The following is a 25,066-nucleotide window of genomic DNA, read 5'->3' on the forward strand; positions in this document are numbered from 1 at the left end:
AGTCATATTTGTCCTGCCTCGTCTTTGTCGTTCACCATCTTCAAATCTTTTTGTTTTTTTAATTAGTGGCACTTTTGATCTAGGGATATTTTGGTCTTGGGAATGTTAAATCTTCCATTTCATACGCAAAAAATGTTTATGCCAAATATAAAAATTTATTATTGGTTGAGGAAAAATCATTAAATAGATCTATTTTTAAAAACATTTTTAAAAAATTTCAAAAACTAATATATATATATATTATAGAGATGGAAGAAGTGCTTTTCAATATTTTTTTAATTTTCATTCCTATTCCATAAAAAAATGCTTCTAAAATAATACTCCCTCTATTTCTTTTTATAAGCAACAACTACCATCATGTTGTTGTCTTTAAATATAAGCAACATTTGTAAGTTGTCTTAAATTTTTTGTTGCAAATTTCTTATTTTTTCCTCATTAAAATATCCAATATATTTATTATCTTATTTCTCAAACCATCATCTTTCTTTATCCACATTCTTTCTTTCATAAATAAAGGTATTTTGAAAAAAAAATTCAATTTCTACCTATTTATTATCTTTAACTTTTTTATCCATGTGATGGAGTCCAAAATTGCTTATAAAAAAGAACGGAGGAAGTAACATCAAACATGGCCTAAAAAACTTGTTGATCACTTTTTTTTTTTTTTGAATTTCTTCCCCTGGTATCCTGAGTCAAGACCATCTTCCAGGCATATCAATGGGTCCAGATTAATTCAAAGCGGCACTTTGTGGGACTCCAAAGACAGTTTGTCTACCACAAACGCTACTGCGTTCCCAGGCGGTTGTTGATCACATTATTGATGAACTTGACTTTCCTTTGGTCAAACATCCTGAAAATATCAAAACTTCAAATCCAGAGTCAAATTTATAAAATGATACCAAATGGAATAATTTGAAAATTTGAACGGTCAAGAAAAGACATCAGCGCCCCCTTATTTTTTTAAAAAGCCCCTTAGCACCTCTCGGCAAATGGCGGATCACCGGCAGGGTTAGCTATCTTAGGAAAATGTTATTTGTTAATTAAGTATGGGAAGTATCTAAGAAGTAATGTAAATACCATAAACTATCGAGTTGTGAAATTTGCTAAAATGCATTGCTATTTTCTAATGAAGTGAGGTGTAAATAGTGAATAAAGTGTGGCGTAGTAATACATTTTTCCAAATTTCACTGTTTGATATTTTAATGTATTTACTATATTTCTCTAGCTATTTCTTACATTTGGTTAACAAATGACAACACTTCCTTAAAACAACCAAATTTGCTCAGGACAAGGAAGTGGTACTTGAGAAGGGTTCCCTCCCACCGGGGGGAATGTAAAGGGGCAATATTGTAAAAACACAAACATATCAAAATTTTACTTGGTATAAAGGACTGATTTGAAATCACTAAAACTAGAGACCCTTGTTTGAGATTTGATATTTTCAGTGTATTTTTCTGAGATTTTCCTTTCATTTAATTATACTCCTCCGGTTTTAAATATAAGACCTATTTTATAATGTAATTTACACACTTCTCAGGTCTTAAATATAAGACCCACAGTGTGTAAATTACACTATAAAGTGGGTCTTATATTTAAGATTGGAGGAGTACTATCTTTATTTTTTTAACACCTTCTAGCTTTCAAAAATTATATTGATCTGCAACTAATCAGAGTCAAAATGGAATCCGATCTCATGGATGTAATGTAATACTCTCCTGGCGATAATATTTGTATAAAGATACGTGTGTTTTCTTATTAGACAAAGATATGCATAAGTTTTGTTTGTATTCCAACAAGCTCACATTAGATGTCCTGGCGCAGGGCAGAAAAGCAGTCAAGGCAGAGTCTGTAAACCGTAATTTTCTTACGTTTGGACGAAGCCAGGTGCTATGAGACAAAAGAGTCTCCTAAATAATAGCACACAAGTGCAAAGCAAAAAATAGCCCAAAGAAAAAGAGAAAAGAAGAAAAGAAGGGAAACAACGATAGAAACGTCAAGGCAAGAGATTATGGACTGGCCATTCCTCATGGACATTGTAAAGTAGCAGGGAGCACAAGTTGCAGCACCAATCCCAACAATACAACACAGCAAGACCAACAGGGTCGTCACCTAATGTTATAATGAGCTTGACCGCATTCTATAAAATTGACTGTAACTCAGGCGAAGTGTCACCGTCTCACTCTTCTAATCCTTAGGGTTCCTCCTCCTGCTCCTCTGTTCTCCTTCTTCCCCAAAACTCTTTTGGGGTTTCCAATTTCACATTTCTTCTTGTTGTCTTAACACCCACCTCCTCTTATGGCGAAAACTAGACCCGGAAGGAAAGACCTGGATTCTTACACTATCAGAGGCACCAACAAGGTCGTTAGAGGTAATCTCTCGCCTTTCTTCTCCAAATCTGTGCCCTTTCTATTTCTGTGTTGAAATTTGTTTCCTTTCTTGTGTATTTTTGCTACATACGGAGGTGAGCGAGGTGGGGTGTTTGAAAAACATGTGCTTTTGTGGTGGATTTGCAGCCGGAGACTGTGTGTTGATGCGACCTTCCGACACCAGCAAGCCTCCGTACGTGGCGCGAGTGGAGAAGATCGAACAGGACAATAGGAACAACGTTAAAGTCCGTGTTAGGTGGTATTATCGGCCGGAAGAGTCGATCGGGGGACGCAGGCAATTCCATGGAGCTAAAGAGCTGTTTTTGTCGGACCATTATGATGTTCAGAGTGCTCACACCATTGAAGGCAAGTGTATTGTGCACTCTTTCAAGAACTACACCAAGCTCGAAAATGTAGGGGCTGAAGATTACTATTGTAGATTCGAATACAAGGCTGCTACTGGGGCTTTTACGCCTGACCGTGTCGCTGTGTGAGTATTTTTGGCGTTTCTCTTACGATATCAAATATTTGTATTTTGAGCACTGGAACTAATGGGGTTTTGTTGCTTTTGTTTATTGTTTGGAAGGTATTGCAAATGCGAGATGCCTTATAACCCAGATGACCTCATGGTACAATGCGAGGGGTGCAAGGACTGGTAAAATCATCTTATTCTGCTTTTTTCTGTTCACTAGTTTTGCATTTTGTCATATGCCTCTCGGATTTTCAGATCTATTGGTTCAGCATTTAAGTCACATTTGATTTAATGAAGAAAGTTGATTTTTTCACCGCCTGGTGAAGGCGAAGAGTGTTGCAAGGTCTATATTGGGACTGCAATCCCATGAAGAAGGATAAATATGATATGAAGGCTTCAAGAAGCCTCAGGAAGATGTTTTCTAATGTCCAATAATTTGAATCCACTTTGAATTTGTTGCTGAACCTCTATATGGACATAATTCTCATGTTAGTCTTGAGAAAGAAATTCACTTGTGATGTCGCCGAGAGAGAAAGAGAGAGGATCAAATGAGACTAGAGACGAGATAAAATTTTCTATCTACAGTTCAGCTCCTAATGCTAAAATCATGATTTTGAGTTTAATTGTCGCATTTCCCCCATTTATGTCAGACAACAGATATTAAATGATGCAGGGGTCGAATAGTTTTATCTCAAATTGCAACTTTTTTGCATTTATCAACTAATTTTATCTGGCATCACTTTGATATGTTTTGTTGATTCACTGATTTTATCTGGCATCACAATATTTTGATAGATTTGTGTAATTTATTAAGTTTCCAAGAAACTATATCATTATTACGGTTTGTAGTATCTTTTAAATCATTGTGTCTTTTTTTTTGTTTTTATCAAACACCTATTTCAATCTTAATAGATTTCCTGTAGGTACCATCCTGCTTGTGTGGGCATGACTATTGAAGAAGCAAAGAAACTGGACCATTTCGTGTGTTCTGAATGTTCATCTGATGACGACATGAAAAAGATGCCCCAAGCTGCATTTTCTTTATCTCCAGCTGATGATGGCAAGGTGAGACTGCCTGTGTTTAGTCCCAGATAGTTTAGAGAAATCCACTCTGGCAGAGTTAGAGGAGGACCAATGTAGATTAACTTACTCAAGTGGATTGACATGAAAAATCATCTGACTTGTCATTTACGCTAATCCGATTATGCATCTGTATTTTTATTTCTGTCTAGGTGCCAAAGTTAACTTTGTCACTGTTTTTTAGTGTTTTTTTTTTTTTTAATAGTTTTCCTAGACCTAAAAGAGCTTAAGCCCTTTTTTCTTTTGTTTGGTCCAATTGGGAGTTTATCAGCAAAGTATAATTAGATAATGCTGTGGAGCAATAAGCTGAAGATTTTTTATGCCACGTCCACCTCTCCACTCACATTTTGCTATATGTTCCCACGATTTCTTCAAGGCACTTGTGTGGCAGTCATATGAATATAGTTGACAGTAGCTGCGATGGCTTTAAAATCGATATATGATTCATGTTCAGCTTTACAAGTTTATAACCTGTAGCTATTTCTAATGTTTTTGCTCAATTTGTTTTAATCATCATTTAATCTGCACTGTGCATGCTTAATTTCTAATTTCTATTGTTATAACTTAAGCGTCTCATTTTCCAATTCTTGAACGGGGGAAGCCCAAACCTCAGGTCAAAACACTCCTCTAAAGATGATCCCATTTCCCATTCTTCCTCTTATATTGACCTCAGAAACCTCTAGTGTTTTTAGAGACAAATAAATTTCCATTAATTTCTTATATTTGCAAATCAATTGTATAAAGATAAATGTAGCGCCTGCATGATGTTTCATGCAATGTGGCTTGGGCTAAACTCTGACCATGACAATATAATTGTATCCCTTTGGTCCCTCTCCATTTGGGCTTGGTCATAATTAATGTTAATATGTTTATGTCATTCAATTTCCTTTTGGAAGATCACATCGTAGAACAAAACATGGTATCGCAAAGTTATATGTGCTAGTTAAACTTGATCATTTTATTCCCACTGCATTAGTATTCCCTAGCATTGAGGTGGCTTTTGGTTTGTTTGGGTTTACACATGTTTGGGCAAGGCCGATAAGTGCAAGCCTCAGTATGTGCTGGGTGATTCATTTTTATTGTTGAATGAATTGTGAATTTCTCATTTAAATTTACTATGCTGGTGTCAATAGGAAAATCTTAAATTTTGGTGCGACACGTACAACTGCACGTTATAAATTTTTGCTGTTTGGATCATTAGTCATTATGCAAGATCTCTACTTTTCTACATTTGGATTATCTACATTTAACTTATTGTGGAGTAGTTGAATTGTGTGAGTGCATAGTAAAAGCTTTTGTTCCTTAGGGGCATAACTTCCACTCAGGTATGTTTTAGAGTTGAATCTCATATTTTTTTTGAAGTATGGAGTATAGAGGCTTTAAAATTCCTAAAGATATCTTGGCGTCTCTCGCCTCATAAGAATATCATATTAAGTGACAGGACTCAGAACTATTCTGCAAATGTGTCTTTCTTTGGTTTTAATCCTCACATTAGCACGTTGTCATGCTATCCCATATGCTCGACTACTAGTTATGTAGTTATGTCTGGTCTAATGGTGAAGAATATCAGTAGTTAGGAGGAGGTCTTCAGAATTTTGTTCTTCTACTTATCAGATAGTGTTTGGTGCGGAAAAAGTACTTTTAGTCTTCAATACAGGAGCCAGATGATTAATTTGCAGATATTAAAGAAATTAGTTATGTGTAATTGGTTCTCTTAAAAATGCTTTATTTAACTATCACCTCCGTTGATGAAAACTCCATTTAATATACGCCATTCATAGGCATGTCACGGGAAAAAAAATTTATAAATTGTGGACACAGTAAACTAAGATCTTATATTTAGGACTAAACTAAACCTCTTAATTAGCTCTTATATTTAGAATTGGAGGGGGTAATTAACAATCAATGATCATAAAGGCAATCTTGACTGCCATTGTTGTGAATTGAGCTTCGGTTTTCTGTTGAGGTCTACAATACACTAGCTTGCATAACATGTTGCATATGCTCTATAGTTTATCACATTCTGAGCTTTTCAAGGCATAAATAAAATTTGCAGGTGGAGCCCAAGAGGAGGAAAAGATGACCATTATGCAGTAGAGTTTTTTACCCCTTGGAGACGAGAGGGAAAGAGAGAGACATGAAATGACTCATGCTCAATAATTTGCCTATATCGTAGCTGGTTTTGTGTGCTCTGGGTGTTGTTTTGTACAGCTTCAACCAGAGGTTATCGATTAATGATAGAACATCCTTGTGTATTTGGCTCCTCAGGCTAAGGTTATTATGTATCTATGTTCCTAGGTTTTCTTATCACATTGATCTCTTGGCATGTGAGTAAAAAAGAAAAATTGTCATCTTGAAGCTGAGTTTGCAGTTGTGTTAGCTGGAAAGCATCAAAACGCTTGATCATTCCCCATATTTCGTAATTTTTTTCCTGTTAAAACAGAGAAATTTAAAATATTATTTCCATGGCATGGACAAGCCTCCCTCCCCCTATTTTTATCTGGATAGCAGATTATCCGCTGAAATAAGGGCAAAATAATAATTGAACAAATGATGATTGAAAAAAAGGTTATCCTAACTTTGTCTAATTGGTGAACCAATAATATTCTACAAGATCTGGAAAATTCATCCCAAAGTCTAGTTCAAGAATATTCGAGAACAAGTCAAGGATATTATTATTTTTCCTGAGTGAACAAATATCATGATATTGGAGAAATTAATTTATATATATATTTCGTTGAGATATAAAATATATCATTGAAAGATGAAAACGTCAATTCAGGCTTTTATTCTTTTGATCCCATTATTCGTCAACAAACAAGGAAAGAGACGTTAGAAAACTAATAATAATTAATGCTATTATTGAAAGGCAGAAAAAAGGGAAGAAAAACTGGGTTTGGCGTGTGAAAGAGAAAGAGATGAATAGATGGATGTTTGGTGTGATGCAAGACGGCAATAACGCTTGAATTAAAGTAACCAAAATTCCAAAAATATCTGTTAACAAGACCAATATGGAATCTGACGACGAGCTCACGTTAACAGTGCAAGCCTTTTACTGTGTTTATATATATATATATATATATATTTATGTATATGTATATGTAACTCATCTTTCACCACCACCATCATCATCTTCAGCTCCTCTCAACCAGAGTTGGAGAAAATCCCTAAATCTCACTGAGCTGGCAAAACATGGCAAAGAAAAAGAAAGCTTTTCTGATAATAACACTGATGATGAGCCTGTTGGTCGTTTTCTTCAGAGCCTGCTTTGCAGAAGAACGATCCATATACTTGGTCTTATTGGAAGGAGACGCTGTCGCTTTCTCCCAGGTTTCGTCGTCACACCCCAACAGGTTCATTTTCATTATTCTCTATTTTTCATGCCAACATCCATATAGTAAATCTTTAATACCATATTGTTCAAAGTTTGAAAAACATTTGAATTCTATACATGGTAGGCTCATATATATTAATCGGTCAATATATATTTATATATACCCTTGCCAAAGCAAGCCTATATTATATTCCTTTCCTTTCTTTATTTTTCTGATACCTGTGGGTGCATGGTTGGATATATAGCGAAGATTCAATGGCGCATGCAAAGAAGTTGGTGGAGTCTCATGAAATGCTTCTGAAACACCTTAGAGGAGGGAAGCTACAGTAAGCTTCACAGCTTCAAGCACATCATCAATGGCTTCTCAGTTGACGCAACCCCATCTCAGGTCTTCTTCTTAATCTCTCTCTCTTTCACCAACACAAGTACAATAATAACAAAGCCCTTTGATAACTTAACCCTTATATATATATATATATGGCTTCTGCAGGCTGCGGGACTGAGAAGCAGGGAAGGAGTGAGAGTGGTGGAGAGAGACAGAGGAGCAAGTCTCAAAACGACATATACGCCTGCGTTTGTGGGGGTACAAGGAGGAATGTGGGAGGAAGAAGGAGAAGGAGGAGAAGGGGTGGTGATAGGTTTTGTGGACAGTGGGATTAACCCTAGCCATGGAAGCTTCGCTTACGATGCGTCACGGCCTTTTGAATCGAACATATCTCAGTTTTCAGGAGGGTGTGAGACAGGTCCCAGGTTCTCTGAAAGTGATTGTAATGGGAAGATAGTTGGGGCAAGGTTCTTCTCTAAGGGAGCTCAAGCCATTGCTTCTCTCAATCCTTCTCTTGATTTTCTTTCGCCTTTTGATGCTGATGGGCATGGCAGGTAATGGTATATCTATAATCCTTTGACCAATATATATATGGTTTGAAGGTATGAGATTAATTAAGGAAAATGTTAATGATATGTATATGAAATGGGTTGATCAGTCATGTGGCGTCAACAGCTGCTGGAAATTGTGGGATTGATGTTGTGGTGAATGGGTTTTGCTACGGGCGTGCTAGAGGAATGGCACCGCGAGCAAGGTAAGCTTTCCGTGGCTTATTATTATATACTAATTCTTTTAATATAAGATTTGGTTGTTTAAATTGGAGAAATTAAAAAAGTTTATTAAATTATTTTAAAGTTTTTATATTTATCATTTTCATCTAAATTAATTTGTGTCACTTATAATAAGATAATAATTCACATAAGTATTTTAGAGATATTATGCAACATAAACTATAATTAAATAATTTCGTAACTTTTTTAATCTTTCTAAATTAGTCAATTAAATCTTATTTTAAGAAATGGAAATAGTAACAAATTATATATATAATTTGAAACAATTCAAAGCCAAATAGTTTAATCTCACAATTTATTATATGCACAAAAACAGTCAAATCACATCTCAACAAATACGATTTACAAAGCACATAATAATAATGATGGTATCCACAAACCTTTTTGAGAGTTTTTTTTTTTTGGTCAAAGGTTTTCTGAGAGAATAGAGAGAACGTGTTTGGAATATAATTACAGTGAAATCCCGAAGAAAACTATACAATTTATTATCTGTTCAGAAAAAGCTCGTATCAGTTTTGGAAATTAAAAGGTTCATCTAATTCAAACAAAATTGAAGAGAATTTTATGTCAGTTATTTGTCAAAGAAAGTGATAATTTTTTTTTTGAAAAAAAAAGTTTGTAAGGTTTCGCTATTAATATTAGTATTAAATCATAATTATAAGCATATGAATTTGATACAAGTTGGGTGCTATGCATGTGTCATTTTACAGAATTGCTGTATACAAGGCTATTTATCCAACCGTGGGAACTATTGCAGATGTTATTGCAGCAATTGATCAAGTAAATATTCCCTCCATTCCTATACAAAATGGTTCTACCACCCTCAATCCCTAGTTGAATCTGGTACAAAACATAATAGCTCAACTTATTATGTATTTTATATTTATTAATGTTTTTTCAAACTAATTTACTGAGTTTGCACAAACTAATATACCATACAAGGTATTTTACGGAGATTATATCAAACTTGTTTTAATCAACTAATATATCTGGCTTCTTTAATTTACTTAAAGTAGTCAAATAACTCTTATACCACCTCTGGTCTTTAATAGAAGAACTAATTTGACTTGCAATTTGGTTCTAAATATAAGACTCTAATATACTTTATCTCTCATATTTATTCTTTTTTTTTAAATAGTCTTTGTATTAATTGCACATGTTAAATGTTTTATCAAATGATAGTTTCAGCTAATATATATGATTAACAAGAGTATTATAAAAAAAATAATACATATTTATTATAACTAACAAACTTAACAAACTTTTTTAAATCCACTCAAATTAGTCATCTAGGCAAAATATCCTTTTGTTTCATTATTAGCGTTTATGTATCGTTGAAATAATCAAACTACTTGGTTTGGTTTGGCATTATGCATTTGGCAGGCTGTAGCCGATGGAGTGGACATCATAAGCCTATCAGTGGGGCCAGAGGAAGCACCAAGAGACATAGCGACGATGCTGAGTGTGTTGGAGATAAGTCTGCTGTTTGCAAGAAAAGCAGGAGTGCTTGTGGCTCAAGCCGCTGGGAACAAAGGACCTTCACCTTCCTCGTTGCTCTCATTCAGCCCCTGGACTCTCGGCGTTGCTTCTTCCACCACCGATCGCTTCTATTCTGCTTCTCTCCTTCTTGGCAATGGCCTCTCCTTCCCCGGTGTTGCCCTCTCTGGTACCATTTCCACACTTTGCTGAACATATTCATCTCTTAACAACATGCTATCTCCTTCATTAGTTTCAATACAAAGTTGAGTCGCACTTTACAATATTCTTTTAAAAGAAGGGAAAATTAGTATTATGGACTGATTTTTCGAAATGACAACAATAACAACTCCTGCTCACCAGTGAGACTTTTGGTGATTTTTTTTTTTCTTGGGGGACCTCAGTGATTTTTGCTTGAAAGAAATCTGAGAGGCAGAAGCAGAATGCTTCCCCCGTATCTAGATGACTACCTAGATATCTCTGGGAATCATAACTCATGAATTCCATATGCAATTGAAAAAAGATAAACACAGCAATAGGTCTATATATTATAATGTACTTCCCTGCAACTGTGCATTTTGCGCCATCAGACGGAGAGAGAGATAGATATATAGTGGTAAGTCACATCTATTCAGTAATTAACATCCCTGCATTCTGTTTATTTTCAAGTCTCAATGATGTCTTCTCTAATGTCTTCTCTAATAAAGGATTCTCTCTGAGTGAAATATGCTACGTGCGTAGAAAGAAAGGAAGAAAGAGAGCTTTGGTGGGCCCCACTTGACAAATGGAACCCCTCCTCTTTCTTCTCCTCTTTCTGAACTCTAATTATATGCAGATACGTCTATACCTTGTAATCACCTGGAGATGTTGGCACAAAAAAAGCTGGAAACAAATTGTACTCCTCTCTCTATATATAGATTTCTACTTTTCTAGTTAATTATACATACTTGTAGCTAGGATGGGAGAGGATCTTGTCAGAATTATAATTAGCTTGTGACGCATTACTACACACACACACAAGATGTTTACATATATATATATATATACATATATATGCAGGACCAGGTTTTAGAAATGAGACAGTTCTGCATAAGCTTGTGCTAGCGAAGGATGCATTAAAAGAGAATGGAACATTCCCGAGGACTCCTGAATATACTGAAGAGTGCCAACACCCAGAAGCTTTCAACGCTGATGTACTGAGAGGCAGTGTCATAATAATCTGCACCTTCTCGTCTGGTTTCTACAATGGAACCTCAACCCTCACTGCCATTGTCGACACAGCAAAAACCCTAGGGCTTGAGGGCTTTGTTCTTGCTGCAAACCCTAACTATGGTGATTATATTGCAGAGCCTGTTCCATTTTCTGTTCCTGGCATCTTGATCCCATCTGTTGCTGATTCCCAGGTACGTATTCATCAAGTCTCAAGCCACCTCTCTTGTTGTCCCCCACTCTCTGTACGTGATTTAAATTTAAAATTCATTTTTTATTTTTGGAAAAGCATGAAACAATTAGTATCCATAAAATTTGATGATATTTTGTTTATTTAATTTCTTTTGCCAGCTATATACTTCCTCCAGTCCTTAATATAAGACATTGTTTGACTTTTATTTTGGTCCTAAATATAAGACCCTAATCCATTTTGTCACCCATATTTATACATTTTTTTCTAAGATAGTCCTTCTAACAATAATAATTCTAACCAACACACTTAATTAGCAAATAACTAACTCTTTAGGAAAAACAACACATATTTATTATAAATAACTAACGTAACTTCTTTTCTTAATCTCATCAAATTAGTCAACTAACTCTTATAATTAGGACCGAAGGTAGTATTGTTTATTTAATACTGATGGTGTTTGGCCTGACCTTTTTTTTTTATAAAAAAAAAAAAGGTTTTTAATGAGTCACATACATAGATATAACTGTATATGTGTCCTCAAAATTTTGGGCGATGTACCAATAATTATTTTGTCTTTAAAAATTGACAATTTTCATGTTAGATAACTTTCATATTGTTAGATAGTATGCATATATGTTATTTCACTTATAAGCCATCACATTAACATAAAGACGTCTTTTTTTTTTGGGGCCAAAAGCATAAAGACGTTTATCTGCACATAATCTAATTCTTATATATATACATATATATATTTATGATGCAATTTTCACAAAACTAAATAATCAAGATTTCAAGATTTAGGGAGACTTATTGCTAAGTTTAGAAGGCAGAATATACTACATCCATCACAGTCATTACCACGTACAGATTTAAAGAAAGAAGATAAAGCCAACAGTATTTGCTTATCATTCTTGTTATAATGCTTCAGTAAAATATTTTGCCGTCCAAACAAATGCTAATCAGTGATACTAGCTCTGCTTGTTTCTCTCTCACACATACGCACGCAGGCTATATTACAATACTACGAAAACCAAACCAGAAGGTGTGAGAATGGAAGTGAGACAGAATATGGAGGTAGGGCTGCCATTGGAGAAGGAAGGGTTGCATCATTCAGAGGGAGAGCACCAGTAGTGAGCAGATTCTCATCAAGAGGACCAGACATCATAGACTATAACACCAAACATGTTGCAGATGTTATGAAACCAGACATTCTGGCTCCAGGACACCAAATCTGGGCAGCTTGGAGTCCTATCAGTGCCCTTCAACCTCTGCTCGTAGGTCAGAGTTTTGCTTTAATGTCTGGGACAAGCATGGCCACTCCTCATGTTGCAGGCATTGCTGCTCTTGTTAAGCAGCATAATCCTTCATGGACTCCTTCCATGATTGCTTCTGCAATATCCACAACCGCCACAAAGTATGATAACTTTGGAGATATTATCATGGCTCAGGGATCTGATATTAATGATTTGTATCAATCCACTCCTTTTGATCGTGGAGCTGGCATGATCAACCCCAAGTCTGCCATTGATCCCGGATTGGTCTTCCCACTAGGTATGTTTTATATTTTGTTCTTCAAAGTCAATGTGAGACTATCCATGTGCTTAAAAATTAACAAAACATAGTTCACCAAAAAAAAACAAAAACAAAACATACAAATGGAATTTTATAATATCTCATTGTAGCAGGAGAGGACTAATGCAAATACCTATTGCCATGCTAGTAGATATGAAGTAATAGTCCTGTAGATATCTTGTGCTAATTACCTAACTAATTAAAGAACAAAGAGAGATAGTCAGAAGAAATTAAACGAATAAAGAGATTGAGGATTACTAGTTGAGGAACACTCTTGGATTAAGTCTTCTTATATCGCTCTCACTCAATTTGCCATCATTTTAATAATCTCCTATCAAGATAATTAATTACACAATTAATCACTAAAATGTGACTGAATCAAACCCTTAATTTGAAATCAGCCTCATCTGACTAACGAACGACATTCATGATATTTTAATTAGATTATCAATATGATATAATAAAACATATAATAATAATAGCAATAATAATAAAATTATATTAATAATAATAGAAATTAGTGACAAAGAGAAAGTGGCAAAATTAGTGAACCTGTAGAAGTGGGTTTTGACACTCATCTCCTAATCATTTATGAATCTCCCATCCTGTGTGGTGTTTGTGCAACAAATAGGATCCCCATATTAATTCTTTGTATAATTCCCAGTCATAATTTGATTATGTTAGTATTGACTGCTCGAGGTTCATTGGTTTGAATACATAGGGCATGAAGATTACATCGCCTTCTTGTGTTCTTTACCAAACATTGATCCAGCAAATATAACAGCAGCAACTGGGGAATCGTGCGATTTCTCACTTGATTACCCATACAATCTAAACCTACCTTCAGTCACAATATCGTCAATGACTGGCTCAGTTTCTGTGCGGAGAACTGTGATGAATGTGGCCAACAAGACAGAAACATACTTGGGAACGGTTCTTCCACCAAATGGAACTACAGTTAAGTTGAATCCTTCTTGGTTCATCATAAATCCTCAGAAAACACAAGATCTGGAGATTCAATTCTGTGTGACTCAGCCTGTGGGTGCTTTCAGCTTCGGCGAAGTTGTTTTCACAGGAAGTCTGAATCACATTGTGAGAATGACCTTGTCTGTGTCTCCAATTTCCGTATGAAGAAGAAGAAGAAGAACTTTCAATATGTTTCTGTTAATAAATGTTGTTAACATTAACTTTTTATGAATAATTGAAAAATAATATTCATGAATCGGCATGAAAGTATGTTTTTTACGTCACAGCTCATATCTATCAACAGAAAAAACCTCAATCAAGATTTGAGACACATACACATGTATGTATGTACGTATGCATGTGCATGAAAGATGAAACCATAATCCTGGGCTGCTCAAATAGTGCTGTTCGGTTTTATGGTTCCTCGAGTAACGAAGCAAGAAAACAAGGGCAACTGCTAGTGGGCTAAACATTAAAGTGCCAAAGGAACAGGAACATCCAATATAGAATACTAGTAGTATCTTCAATCCCAAATATAAGAAATGTGTAACTAATTTGAAAAGGTTTAAGAAAATTAGTTAAGATAGTAATTTGTAATAAATATGTGTTGATTTTTTGAAAGTATTACTTTTAATTATCTGCATTAGATATTGCTTCGAAAAACCCTCTTTATATGTGCAAGGGAGAGTTTATGAAAGAAATTGTAAATTTAAAGGATAAACTGAATTCAGTACTTGTTTTTAGAACCAATACAAATCCCTTCACTGACTCTTATATTAAGAACTAGATGTAATATTAAAATTTAAATAAGCCATATGATATATAAGTGGTGAATAGAGTTGGTTATTCTTTGAACTTTTATATATGTTTGATCAAGGATTTTGGAAGAGGGAATCGGGAGAGTGAAGTGGGGGAGAATAATCTTTTTGTTAGAAAAGCTCTTGCTGGCCTTACTATTTTTAAGGCAAATATTTATATGCGAAAAACTTATTATATATTTGTCATAATATATATTTTAATCTTAATCTTAATTTATAATTATTTTATCAAATTTTAATATTTTATTTTTATAATGATTTCAAAAATTTATTCTAAAATTGAATTTATTTAAGATTTCATTAATTAAGAAGCAAGATATGTGGGTCTCTTACCCTTAAAAAATCTCCCCACTTTTGAAAGAAAAGTTGGGGAGAATATCAGATGGACTGCTTAATGTTGGAACTATTCCAGAAATTAGGCTCCAGACGGCAGTTTCATGATTATGGGTCAAAATGTGGGTCATATCTCCCAAACTTGCCTAAGCTCTTTTGTTTAATGAAAAAATGATCAAGTCTCGTTGGAATCAAGCGTGCGAAGGTCCGAATGAAACTTTGTATAATAAAACAAACCATTTATATCAATAATAAATATCTTCACATAACCAAAAAATAATAATAAACATTTTCAAAAATTTCAAATTATTTGACGCGAAAAATTTAATAAGCTTTGAATCATCAATCAGAGAAAGCATTCTACGAAACTTGTCTAATGGATAAATTCTTCATCAGAGTTGCCAGTCTAGTATTATTATGCCCAACCAGACATGATCACGTTAACAGTTCACTAAAAACCTATAAACCTGCCTTAAGATATTTTCAACTCCAACTAATGCAAAGCACTCTCATCATAACCGTATGGCTCGTTTGGTTCACTGAATCTAGGAGAATGTAATGCAATGTATTATAATGTAATGGAATGTAATGTAATGATAATTACATGAGTTTGTTTGGTACGTCATTAAGAAAAAATAATACATAAATGTAAAAATGTTTGGTTGGATTACAAAAAACATGAGAATATATAAAAATAATGTACCAAAAGACAAAATTACCCTTACTTATATAAATTAGTATATTTTCCCCAAAAATGCTTCTGCAAAGCAAGTTACAGTTTCGGGGAAAAAATAAAATTGAGTTAATCATTTTTCATTCAAACAAAAAATATTAATTTAAAAAGTTTGTTAACGAATTAACATTGATTTGATGGGTGTGACCTGCGACAAAATTCATAAAACATACCAGCCGGATGGTTTGAAGAAGTCTGTCATCTTCATATGCACACAATATATTCAATAATGGTTCATTGTATCTAGCAAAAAAACGGAACAGAATGCACACAAAATAACTATTGAAGAAAGAGTGAAAGAGAATTCACATGGACAGCAAAGAACTTACCTCGCCATAGATTCCCTAGAACAATGACAATCAAGCAGCGATGATTTAGTGCCGCAGTAAAGAAGACAACGATAGCAGTAAAAATATGGTGGGTCGTGATTAATAGGGTTTATGTTCCTAATTTCAGCAAGGGCAATCTAGTCAATTTGAAATTTTATACTAGTAATAATATCTTTTCTACTTGATTACAAGAGGTTTGCAGCCCTATTCATGAGTCTGATGAGTCTCAGCTATGTAATCCCAATGCATCCACTTGAGTTAATCATGATTACAAAATGTAATATTCTTTACATTACTACAGTCCAACCAAACATTTGAATCAGTCAGTTGCATTAGGATTGCATATAATGTCTATTCATGGAATTGAACCAAACAGGCTAATAGTGATCGGAAGTGGACAATTTTTTTTAAAGGAAACGAACAAAACAAAAGCTATGGAAGACCCTTTGCTCAAAAAGTTAAAAAAAAAAAAAAAAGGTGCTATGGAAGACCCATACAACAGCAGTGACCGCTGCACTCTGTTCATCCAAGTTCATTAGCCTCTTACGATCTAAAAAGGGGTCAGTGAAAACCAAGGTATTCGCTTTCCATATAGATGATTCAAAATAGTACTCCAGTCCCTATTCAAAATTCAAAATATTCCCAAGAGTTGAAAATTTTACACAGTCAAAATAGGGACGTTGTATGGGCAACAAGCCTTATCCTGCCATTTCATTCGCATTGTGAGTGATAAACAATGTAACCAAATGCAATGGCAGACACCAAAAAATTGACTGGGGGCAATAAATAATGTTACAAAATGCAATGGGCACTTGCAAACCGAATAAAGTACAAAAGAATACATTATTCTATCCTGCACATACATTCTCTACACCGTGGATACCTGTAGATACTTCTTCCTCTGGGCCTTGTCTGTACATGTTTGGTCTGTCTAACAGCTTTCCTAACTCTCTGTTCAAACACACGCCATTCTATGGTTGAGTTCTTGGTAAAGATACTAGCAAGCCTGCGTTTATTTGGTCGTATTGTTGGCATTTTGCCTCCACCGTAATATATACGATAACCAGACACCAAAGACGATAACTGACTTCCAGAATCGGTCATGGCAAATGCATCAGCAGCAGTACAGCCTATGAAGTCCAGTGCTGCTAGCTACAAAAGAAATGAGCTCTATCATTCAACAAATGATTAACACTAAAAGAACCAAGCAGAATTAACTGTAGCATTCAGAAAATAAAAAATGCAAAATGAAAAGAGGACAGCTTCTAAGGCCCCAAGAGATTCAAATCAAATAATTTTTGCCCAATTTTGGATATTGATCACCAAGTTATTTTGGGCCAGTAAATCACATAAAAACTGATACTGTTTAGTCAAGTTGAATAAGAGATTAAAATCCCAAAGGGACCTAAACGGGCAACGTACCAATCAACAAAAGTCAGAGTGGTTAGTTGCAAATTAGTTTCAAGTTTCACTTATCCCTCTATAGTCAAAAGCTGAGTAGATTATGTGGATATTAGGTCCCACCCAGCAACGCAATAAGGTGATTTGTAAGGCTGCACTACCTTTTTGCTGATACGCATTACAATTTACTAGGACTTGAAATACCGTCAAGAAAACTCTCAGATAGACAAGAATCACATTCTTGTGGAATTTTAGCATCTCGAGAATATATTAATAAGTAGCTTAAGAGCAGAAGTTATATTTAAGGAAAAATTGTTCAGCAACCATATGCACACCTTTTCCATATATAAAAACCAATAGTTTCAATGAATGGAAATTTTATGCATGCGTTGCACGCACACATTTATTTCTCCCATCAAGCCTTTCTGGTCATATATATATGAGCTTTCTGATATTGCAAAACAAAGGATAGCAATCCTACTCATTATATAAACAGAGGGCAGGACCCAATAATTTTAGATGCCAGTCCACTAAAAAGCCCCACTGACCGCACACTTCTTCAATATCACCCACTTCAAAAATCATATTCAAAAAAGATTTTCAACCAGGCAATCTCAACCAGTATTCAACCATTAGGTTTTGAACATAACACAATGAAAAGTGCTTATGAAACAGATTCCTTGTGATAATAAAATCCCCAACATAAGCAAAACAACGATGGCAACTGCACCAAACCTGAGATGAATAATTTGCAAACGGTTCCAGTTCAGTTGAAGAGAGCAAGTCCTCTTTAGTCACTAAATTAGGGTACAAGCTGGTCAGTGCAGTCAACCGTGATTGACCTCCATACAAATTAGAACCAGCTACAAATATATGAGTCTTCCGGTTAAAACCCAGAGCAGCAAGCATAAGGACAGCCTCTTCGGGTGTCAAGGGGCACAGACCTTCAGACCTGATCTCTGAAGGAGAGGGCAATCTGCAATAGAAAGAGTTGGTGTTATTTGAAGTCCATGTAGTTGAAAGAATAAGGAGGCTCATTTTGACATGGTAAAATAAAAAAAAAAAAAAAAAAACAACCAACAACAACAACACTGACGGGTGGTGCAGAAGCTAAGATGCCTCTTGGGGGAGGGATTAAATGAATCCCATTACCACCCCACATCACCCCCCCCCCCCCCCCCAAAAAAAAAAAATGACAGAGAATGGAAGAGATCAAAAGAAAAACATTTCACAAAATTAAACAACCATTACCTTTATCCAAGATGAAATAAACATACTCTTAATAGAAATAATACACGTGGCTATATTAATCCAACATTTTTTAGGGTGATGCAGAAAATTCCCCCATTCCCCACCCCCAAGACACAGGAGAGAGTAATAATTGAAAGAGATACAAGTACTAGGAGAAAAAAGCAAATTGCAAACACATCTCAGAATAATTATAAAAGCTGCTTTAGCAACCAACCAGAACTGCAAACTACTAAAATGATATAATACGTGGGGGAATATATCTGATGCAATTGTCATAATGCATACTTTGTGGTCTTCTCTAGATGTGCCAATGCAGGGAAATGGATTTCACGATAAGCTGCCAATTCTTTCCTCTCACCTTCACCTCCCCCGAATTCACACAAAGAATGAGCTACCATGTCAATTTCAAATCTGAGATGCAAAGATAGATATTTAGATGCCTTTTTGGACTGATTTCCTCTTTCCTCCAAAATTGATGCCGCAAATGGACCAATGAGATATGGATCCAACAGTCCAATGTGACCAGTATGCTGGCGCAGCCTTTTAAGAAGCAAAGCACCAGTTTCTTGTATTCTGGGGACAAATCGCAGCGCATAAAAATTACATCTGCAACGAAGTCTCTAGATGAAGTTCTCCAATCAGAACAGAATAGTAAGGATTCAGATGAAAAGGACAAATCCAACTGAAATGACAAAACATCAAAAAGGATTTACCTGCAGCTCAAATGGTATTGGGTCAAATGCTAAGCGATTCCCAAAACCAACAAAATGGACAACTTGATTTTTGAGTAGAATAGGTAGAATGTGCTTCAAGTAAAAACTTGGCTTGGCCTCTTTTCCCATGTCAACATCTGATACCTGAAAGAAGACAATCCCAATAACTAATACAAAAGGAACTAACCGTGAAAGCAGTTAGTTTACTGGAAGGGCAGTAACTTACAACACTACCAATTGCCTCCAAGTCTAAAGACCGCAATTCCTCAGGAAGTTCCTTTACTATCCTTATATCAGATGTTAAGTATTTTATAAAATGCTCCTCCTGATAGATGTCACTGAATTGACTGAAATTAATCAAATTATACAATTTGGTACTGTCAATTTCCATGTAAAGCAATTATAAGAAGAAGTATTGACCAAAAAAAAGGAGGAGATCAGAAGACCTATGGACTAAAGACGCATCATTAAAATAAACAGGGCAATTGTAAAATTGGCAATTCTAGTTGAACATAAGAATAACTACAATTACCAATGATCCACATTACTTAGAGGGAAACCCATAAAGCATATGTTAACATCCTGTAATGTAGTAATATTTAATCATATGCCCCCCAAATTAGTCAGGGGGAAAAATCATGGGTATCCATTTGAAGCAGAAGTTCAATAGCAAATTTCATTCAGCCAAAACAACTAGAAAAGATTTCACTTAGGTAATATAACATTCATTAAATCAGCAGAATCCCATTTGGACGCTTATCCCAAGGACTGAACATTTGGTTATTCAATCATGTAAGATAAGAAGGGAAAAGTTAGAAGGATAGAAAGAGCATCATCACCTTACATCTCTCCATACACTACTAAACATAAATTTGGGAATAACCAAAGTTGAATTAAGTAATCGGGCCACAACCACCGCATTGCAAACCTATTGTCATCAAAATCAACATATATAGTATGTTAATCATTGAACAATAGAGCTTTTATTCTTTGGACCAAACCAAACTCATATTCAGAAGAAGAGAAATATCCATTAAGGTGGAACAGTCTAATAAAGACACTTACAGCTACTCGTTGTTGATTTATTCCACCATTTGCAGTCATCAAAATGTATCCATTATTTCCCTCTATCAAAGTACAATAGCAGGCAGCAGACTTTGAGTGTCACCTTATAGACCAACATACTACATTTACTCACACACACGTACATGATATTAAAAATAAAATCAAATTTAACATAGGCATACCACTAGGTTCCCAATTACGCTGATCAGCGCAAGGTCTCCAGGCAGAAGCAGGAGCAAAAGGCTCCTGCCACAAATCTTTAGGCTCACGTTTATTCTGTACCCATATGAAACAAATCAGAACAACTGCAGACTTGCAAACAGAGAGATTTAATCTGGCATTTGATTTAATGATTCTAATATTTCATGGTTGTAATTACTAACAGGCTACAGATCCTGATACCTCTGCCAAAGCATGGGCAGCCAAAGCCAACAATCTTTCATAATTTCCCTTCGGTGGCTTTTTCCCTTTTCTAGTTTTTTTCCATTTCCCCTGCAAGAAAATAACAAATGGGAAAATAAAGTAAACAGACAATTGAAAGACCAAGAAATTAGACCTTTGAATTTCAACATCTGCTAAAATATTTAACCAGGGTGATGCACATGAAGGCTATTCTTTTAAGGGGACAAGTTCCTAGTGACTCCCTTAGACCTCAGTTTCTCAACTATATGCAATCTAATGCATTTCACTTATCATTCCTGACAGTCAGCTGCGCAATAGGCATCTACGTGATCATTTTTCATTCATCTGTACCTGGATACAAAATGTATATCCACCATACGAATACTAGGTAAATGCCCAAAAAAAAAAAAAAGCAAAATTCTCACATCCACAGGCCAAATATATGATATTATCAAAAAGATTGGGCATTAATTATTGGGTATCTAATATCCAAAGTGCCCTGCCGAAACCAGCTTCCAAAGTATGTTCATGCACTGGGTCCATCGGTTTTTTATTTTCAGAATTTACTTGTATAGACGTATATATATGCTTCGCCTCAAGGTACATGGTAGAAAAGTCTCAAATATCGTCTGATCACATTAATACCCTCTACCATCTACTTCACTCGTTTTAACACAACTCCATCGTAAAAAGGTATGAACTGGTAGGCAACAAGTTGTAATTATTAGCAAGGGACAGGGGGAAAAAAAGTTCCTAGAATTTAAAATCCACAATACTAATCATGCACCTACCTGAACCGGAACCGAAACTGAATCAGCAGATGAATTTCTCGATAACTCAGTGATAGGATGCACCGCTTCATCTTGCAGACGCGTAAGCATAATCCAATTTACCAAGAAGAAGGAACCCAGCAGCCCAATAAGCAACAGAAGCCCTTTCACTCGTTTCGTGCGATACCATGACTTTCCCGCCTTCAACTTTCCCTTGTGCTGCTGAGGAGGATTCAATTGCAACTTCCAGTTTTTCAGGAAGCCCCATGCATTCCATTTGAAAGGCGAAGAGGAGAATGAAGAATGGGATCTGTGGAAGCTCGAGAGCCGACTGGGTCCAAGTCTGGGGGAATGATTTGGAGAGGACTGATGGCTTCTCGAAGTTGGAGAGGTGGACGGAGAGTGGAAGGAGCTGGAGCGAGCGATAATGGGTTCATAATGATCCGGAACCGCATGGGGTGGATCATTATCATTGTCTCTCTTTGGTGGAGGCCGTATCGTTTGTAATTGAATTCGGTGAAGAGATCTGTAGAAGATTGCATGATTCAGATTCGGGTCAGACCCAAAACCGGAGAAGCAAATGCCGGGAACAAGAAGAAGTAGAGTTGAAATACGAATTACTTCAAAAAGAAGACGAAGAGTTGAAATCTGAAGAACTACTTCAAACGGAAGAAAGAAAAGCTGTCCGAAACTCTGAATTCCGGCGACGAGGCTCTCGCTCCAAATAAGTAATACTACCAAGATTAAGAAGAAATTTTCAAAAAAATTTCCAAAAAAAAATAAGAAGAAAAAGATTTTATGAAACCTTTTAACTAAGCATTTATTTGTATTTGGTTGGTTTTATCCCATTTTCCATTAAACCCCTTAGATTATATAAATTACTAGTAAGATATATTATTTGATTCATTTCAGTAAGTTATAAATGGATGATTAACGTGGAATTTAATTATTTCTACTGAATATGCTTTTTATTGGATCCAAATCCAAGTTTTCAGATGAATATAAGATTTATAATTTGGTGTGTGTTATAAAGAAAATTTAGTCAAATCAATATCTTAGACTTTCTACATAATTTAAATAGCTAAAATATTTTATCATAGATTTCATAATCTTGTAATGTAATTTTTCCAACCAAAAAAAGAAATGGTTCTCTTGTGATAGATCTCAATTGTGGGAATGGCACTAACCACTATTTTTATATAATGTTGCTTACCAGAACTTAGGCAGCCAACACGTTACCAATCAAATTCATTATGGAAGCGTTTGGCGGTGATTCTCTCCTTCTCTTATCTTTTCTTCTTATCATTATTTGGAAAAATGACCCTAATCTTATAAGAAAGGAAACCTAAGGAGTATTTGCGGAAACAAAACTACAGTTTTAAAAATAATTTTATGATACACGACGTAAACTGTGAAGTTTACCTTTTTAAAAAGCATTTCTATGTTTTTCCAAACACCACCTAATAAAAAATCCCACTCTCCATTACTTATAAGTGGTAATCATTTGAGATTTTATGCACTATTATCAATTAATACTTTCTCCAATTTTATTTATAAGCTTTAAACTTGAAAAAAGCTCATTATGTATTTGTTTTAACATTCAATATATTTTTTCTAATATTACCCTTAATTATTTTTTTCTTACTACATTTCCACTTACATTCTCTTTTATCTTTTTTCTTATTTATTATAAGGATGTATTTAGAAACAAAAATATATTTCTAACATTTATTATTTTTTATTAATTTTACCTAGTTATTCATTATCTATGAATTAGTTATTTGAAATTTTATAATAAAAACTGAGAATATAAAACAATTTGTAACAAATTACATTATCATAGACCATCAATACAAACTCCTCAACATGATATACAAAAGTAAATAACATGTAAAACTTATATTTATTTTTATAATACACATATTCTATACATATATAACATAACTAAGTTTTTCTTCCTTCTTTTTCTGAGAACATAAAACTAGGTTACGACGCTAAGATGTTCGCTTCCATATCTCAATTTCATGCTTTTCTTGGGGTCCACAATCTAGTTTTTAATTAATGAAGTCAAACATGGAAATAATGGTTAAACAACGGTACCTTTTCTTCTAAAAAAGAAAACGGCTACACACTAAAGAAAAGAAATATTTGCTCAAAAAACTATGTCTTCTAATCATCACCATGATTGTGGAAGGGAATAAAAGGACAAGTAGGCCCTTCAATATGCATGCTCAATCAAAAATCCTAGCTAGTTAGTCACCTTTAAGAGACGCTTTAGACGGTAATTTAATAAAAGCAAAAAAGGGGGAAAAACAGAGAGAATAATAAACTACAATATACAACATCAAGGCGAGTTAAATAAATATACATATGTTTTCCATAGTACTTTTTTATCCGAAGTAATAATAAAATTCCAATGCATGTAATTACAAATATCTTGGATCTGTTTGAAACATCTTCACAACTTCTCTATTCCTTCCTGTGTTCTGTCAGAAAACTGCATATCACTTTACACAAATTGAAATAAGATCATATCAAAATGGCTCGAAATAAAAAACCTTTAAAATGACATGTCAAAGGATTCATGATCTGGGGTCTTGTGACCAAACCCAGATTCGTCACTGGGGCGGCGTTTGACCACACTTGCTCTTTGCACTAGCCGGACCAGTGCTTGCACAACCTCAGACATGGGAGGTCGGAATTCAGGCTCCGGCTGTACACAAGCAAAATGAGAAAAATGAGTTCTGTGTAACATGCTTGGAAAGTCATGATGCAACATGGTAAATCACATGGAATGTCCAGATTCCCAGCATTGCAGTTAATGAACATTTGAAAATAAAAAACATTACCTGAACACAAAGGGCAATGATATCGGCAAAGCGTGACAGTGACTTGCCGGATACATGCCATTCCAAGCAGGATCAACCATTTTGGCCAAGGCATCTATATCATGAAGTTGGGAGTAGCCCACCTCACAAGCGACTGCTCTGATCTCGCTCGTGAACTACACTTATAGAAGTTACACATCAATCGAAGATATCATTAAGATGAAGAGTTTAAGAACTCATGGATTGCAGCAAAACATGAAAATGATGAGCATGAACATTGGCTTTAGAACATGTAAAATCCAGGTTCACCTGTCAAGTGGCTTCCGACCCGTCAATAGCTCTAACATTACCACTCCAAAACTGTAAACATCACTTTTCACTGTGTAAATTCCTGATAATGCAAACTCAGGAGCACTATAACCAAATGAGCCAACCATCTGAGTTGAAACCTGTTAAAGACAAAGAAATTTACTAACAGAGCATATGGCAAAAGAATCCACAGATATCATGTCCAGCCATGCATGCGGGAAACCAAAGTATGTTCACCAACCTGCCGTTCAGTGTTTGGCGTTAAAGCAGCTAAACCACAATCAGACAGTTGAGGATTCAACTCCTCATCGAGTAATATGTTTGCCGATT

At 35.2% G+C, this 25,066-nt stretch overlaps 4 protein-coding genes and 2 long non-coding RNA genes across 9 annotated transcripts; 2 read left to right on the plus strand and 4 right to left on the minus strand.

Annotated features, from left to right (window-relative positions):
* Positions 1-540: 540 nt before the first annotated feature.
* Positions 541-14,046, plus strand: LOC114730925 (subtilisin-like protease SBT2.4; the record flags this gene model as incomplete). Its single annotated transcript, XM_028918033.1, is given in 11 exon segments — positions 541-575; positions 7,179-7,271; positions 7,498-7,551; positions 7,553-7,640; positions 7,743-8,131; positions 8,236-8,331; positions 9,079-9,148; positions 9,752-10,034; positions 10,904-11,247; positions 12,254-12,797; positions 13,540-14,046. Coding segments are annotated over 11 exon segments (2,406 nt in total), but the record flags the coding sequence as incomplete, so codon positions are not given.
* Positions 2,016-6,378, plus strand: LOC114730931 (chromatin remodeling protein EBS-like). Its single transcript, XM_028918038.1, has 5 exons — positions 2,016-2,368; positions 2,514-2,856; positions 2,953-3,021; positions 3,762-3,903; positions 5,975-6,378. Exons 1-5 carry the CDS (start codon positions 2,296-2,298, stop codon positions 5,999-6,001), a joined length of 654 nt encoding a protein of 217 aa, XP_028773871.1. The 5' UTR covers positions 2,016-2,295; the 3' UTR covers positions 6,002-6,378.
* A 2,516-nt stretch (positions 14,047-16,562) lies between the features above and the next one.
* Positions 16,563-20,889, minus strand: LOC114730916 (O-fucosyltransferase 15-like). 3 transcript variants are annotated; one of them, XM_028918023.1, is made up of 9 exons: positions 20,811-20,889; positions 20,610-20,703; positions 20,428-20,489; positions 20,202-20,290; positions 19,589-19,709; positions 19,363-19,506; positions 18,935-19,269; positions 18,134-18,374; positions 16,563-17,149 (listed from the first exon to the last, which is right to left on the minus strand). In XM_028918023.1, the coding sequence occupies exons 3-9, from the start codon at positions 20,464-20,466 to the stop codon at positions 16,841-16,843; spliced, it is 1,278 nt and encodes a 425-aa protein (XP_028773856.1). In that variant the 5' UTR covers positions 20,467-20,489; positions 20,610-20,703; positions 20,811-20,889; the 3' UTR covers positions 16,563-16,840. The 3 variants fall into 3 exon arrangements, with proteins under 3 accessions (XP_028773856.1, XP_028773858.1, XP_028773857.1); XM_028918025.1 differs by having other exon boundaries at positions 20,428-20,517; XM_028918024.1 differs by having other exon boundaries at positions 20,428-20,530.
* A 632-nt stretch (positions 20,890-21,521) lies between these two features.
* LOC114730926 (uncharacterized) lies at positions 21,522-22,851 on the minus strand. The gene is made up of 2 exons (XM_028918034.1): positions 22,839-22,851; positions 21,522-22,333 (listed from the first exon to the last, which is right to left on the minus strand). The coding sequence occupies exons 1-2, from the start codon at positions 22,849-22,851 to the stop codon at positions 21,609-21,611; spliced, it is 738 nt and encodes a 245-aa protein (XP_028773867.1). The 3' UTR covers positions 21,522-21,608.
* A 1,148-nt stretch (positions 22,852-23,999) lies between these two features.
* LOC114730914 (uncharacterized) lies at positions 24,000-24,497 on the minus strand. 2 transcript variants are annotated; one of them, XR_003738866.1, is made up of 3 exons: positions 24,449-24,497; positions 24,158-24,312; positions 24,000-24,085 (listed from the first exon to the last, which is right to left on the minus strand). It is a non-coding gene; the product is annotated as an uncharacterized LOC114730914 (long non-coding RNA). The 2 variants fall into 2 exon arrangements; XR_003738867.1 differs by having other exon boundaries at positions 24,005-24,078.
* Positions 24,498-24,556: 59 nt separating this feature from the next.
* LOC114730915 (uncharacterized) lies at positions 24,557-25,060 on the minus strand. Its single transcript, XR_003738868.1, has 3 exons — positions 24,978-25,060; positions 24,737-24,876; positions 24,557-24,603 (listed from the first exon to the last, which is right to left on the minus strand). It is a non-coding gene; the product is annotated as an uncharacterized LOC114730915 (long non-coding RNA).
* Between the last annotated feature and the right edge of the window lie 6 nt (positions 25,061-25,066).

Source organism: Neltuma alba, unplaced genomic scaffold (genome assembly GCF_004799145.2).
Source record: "Neltuma alba isolate B1F8T4 unplaced genomic scaffold, ASM479914v2 tig00012783_pilon, whole genome shotgun sequence".
NCBI lineage: Eukaryota > Viridiplantae > Streptophyta > Magnoliopsida > Fabales > Fabaceae > Neltuma > Neltuma alba.

Bases quoted from the DNA above. Each gene is read 5' to 3' on its own strand.
- LOC114730931 (XM_028918038.1), top strand. From the start codon at position 2,296: ATGGCGAAAACTAGACCCGGAAGGAAAGACCTGGATTCTTACACTATC. The intron at 2,369-2,513 runs GTAATCTCTCGC...GTGGATTTGCAG, and splicing joins CACCAACAAGGTCGTTAGAG to CCGGAGACTGTGTGTTGATG. The intron at 3,022-3,761 runs GTAAAATCATCT...GATTTCCTGTAG, and splicing joins TGCGAGGGGTGCAAGGACTG to GTACCATCCTGCTTGTGTGG.
- LOC114730916 (XM_028918023.1), bottom strand. From the start codon at position 20,466: ATGACTGCAAATGGTGGAATAAATCAACAACGAGTAGCT. The intron at 20,291-20,427 runs GTAAGTGTCTTT...TGATGACAATAG, and splicing joins TAAATCAACAACGAGTAGCT to GTTTGCAATGCGGTGGTTGT. The intron at 19,270-19,362 runs GTAAATCCTTTT...AACTTCATCTAG, and splicing joins CAATACCATTTGAGCTGCAG to AGACTTCGTTGCAGATGTAA.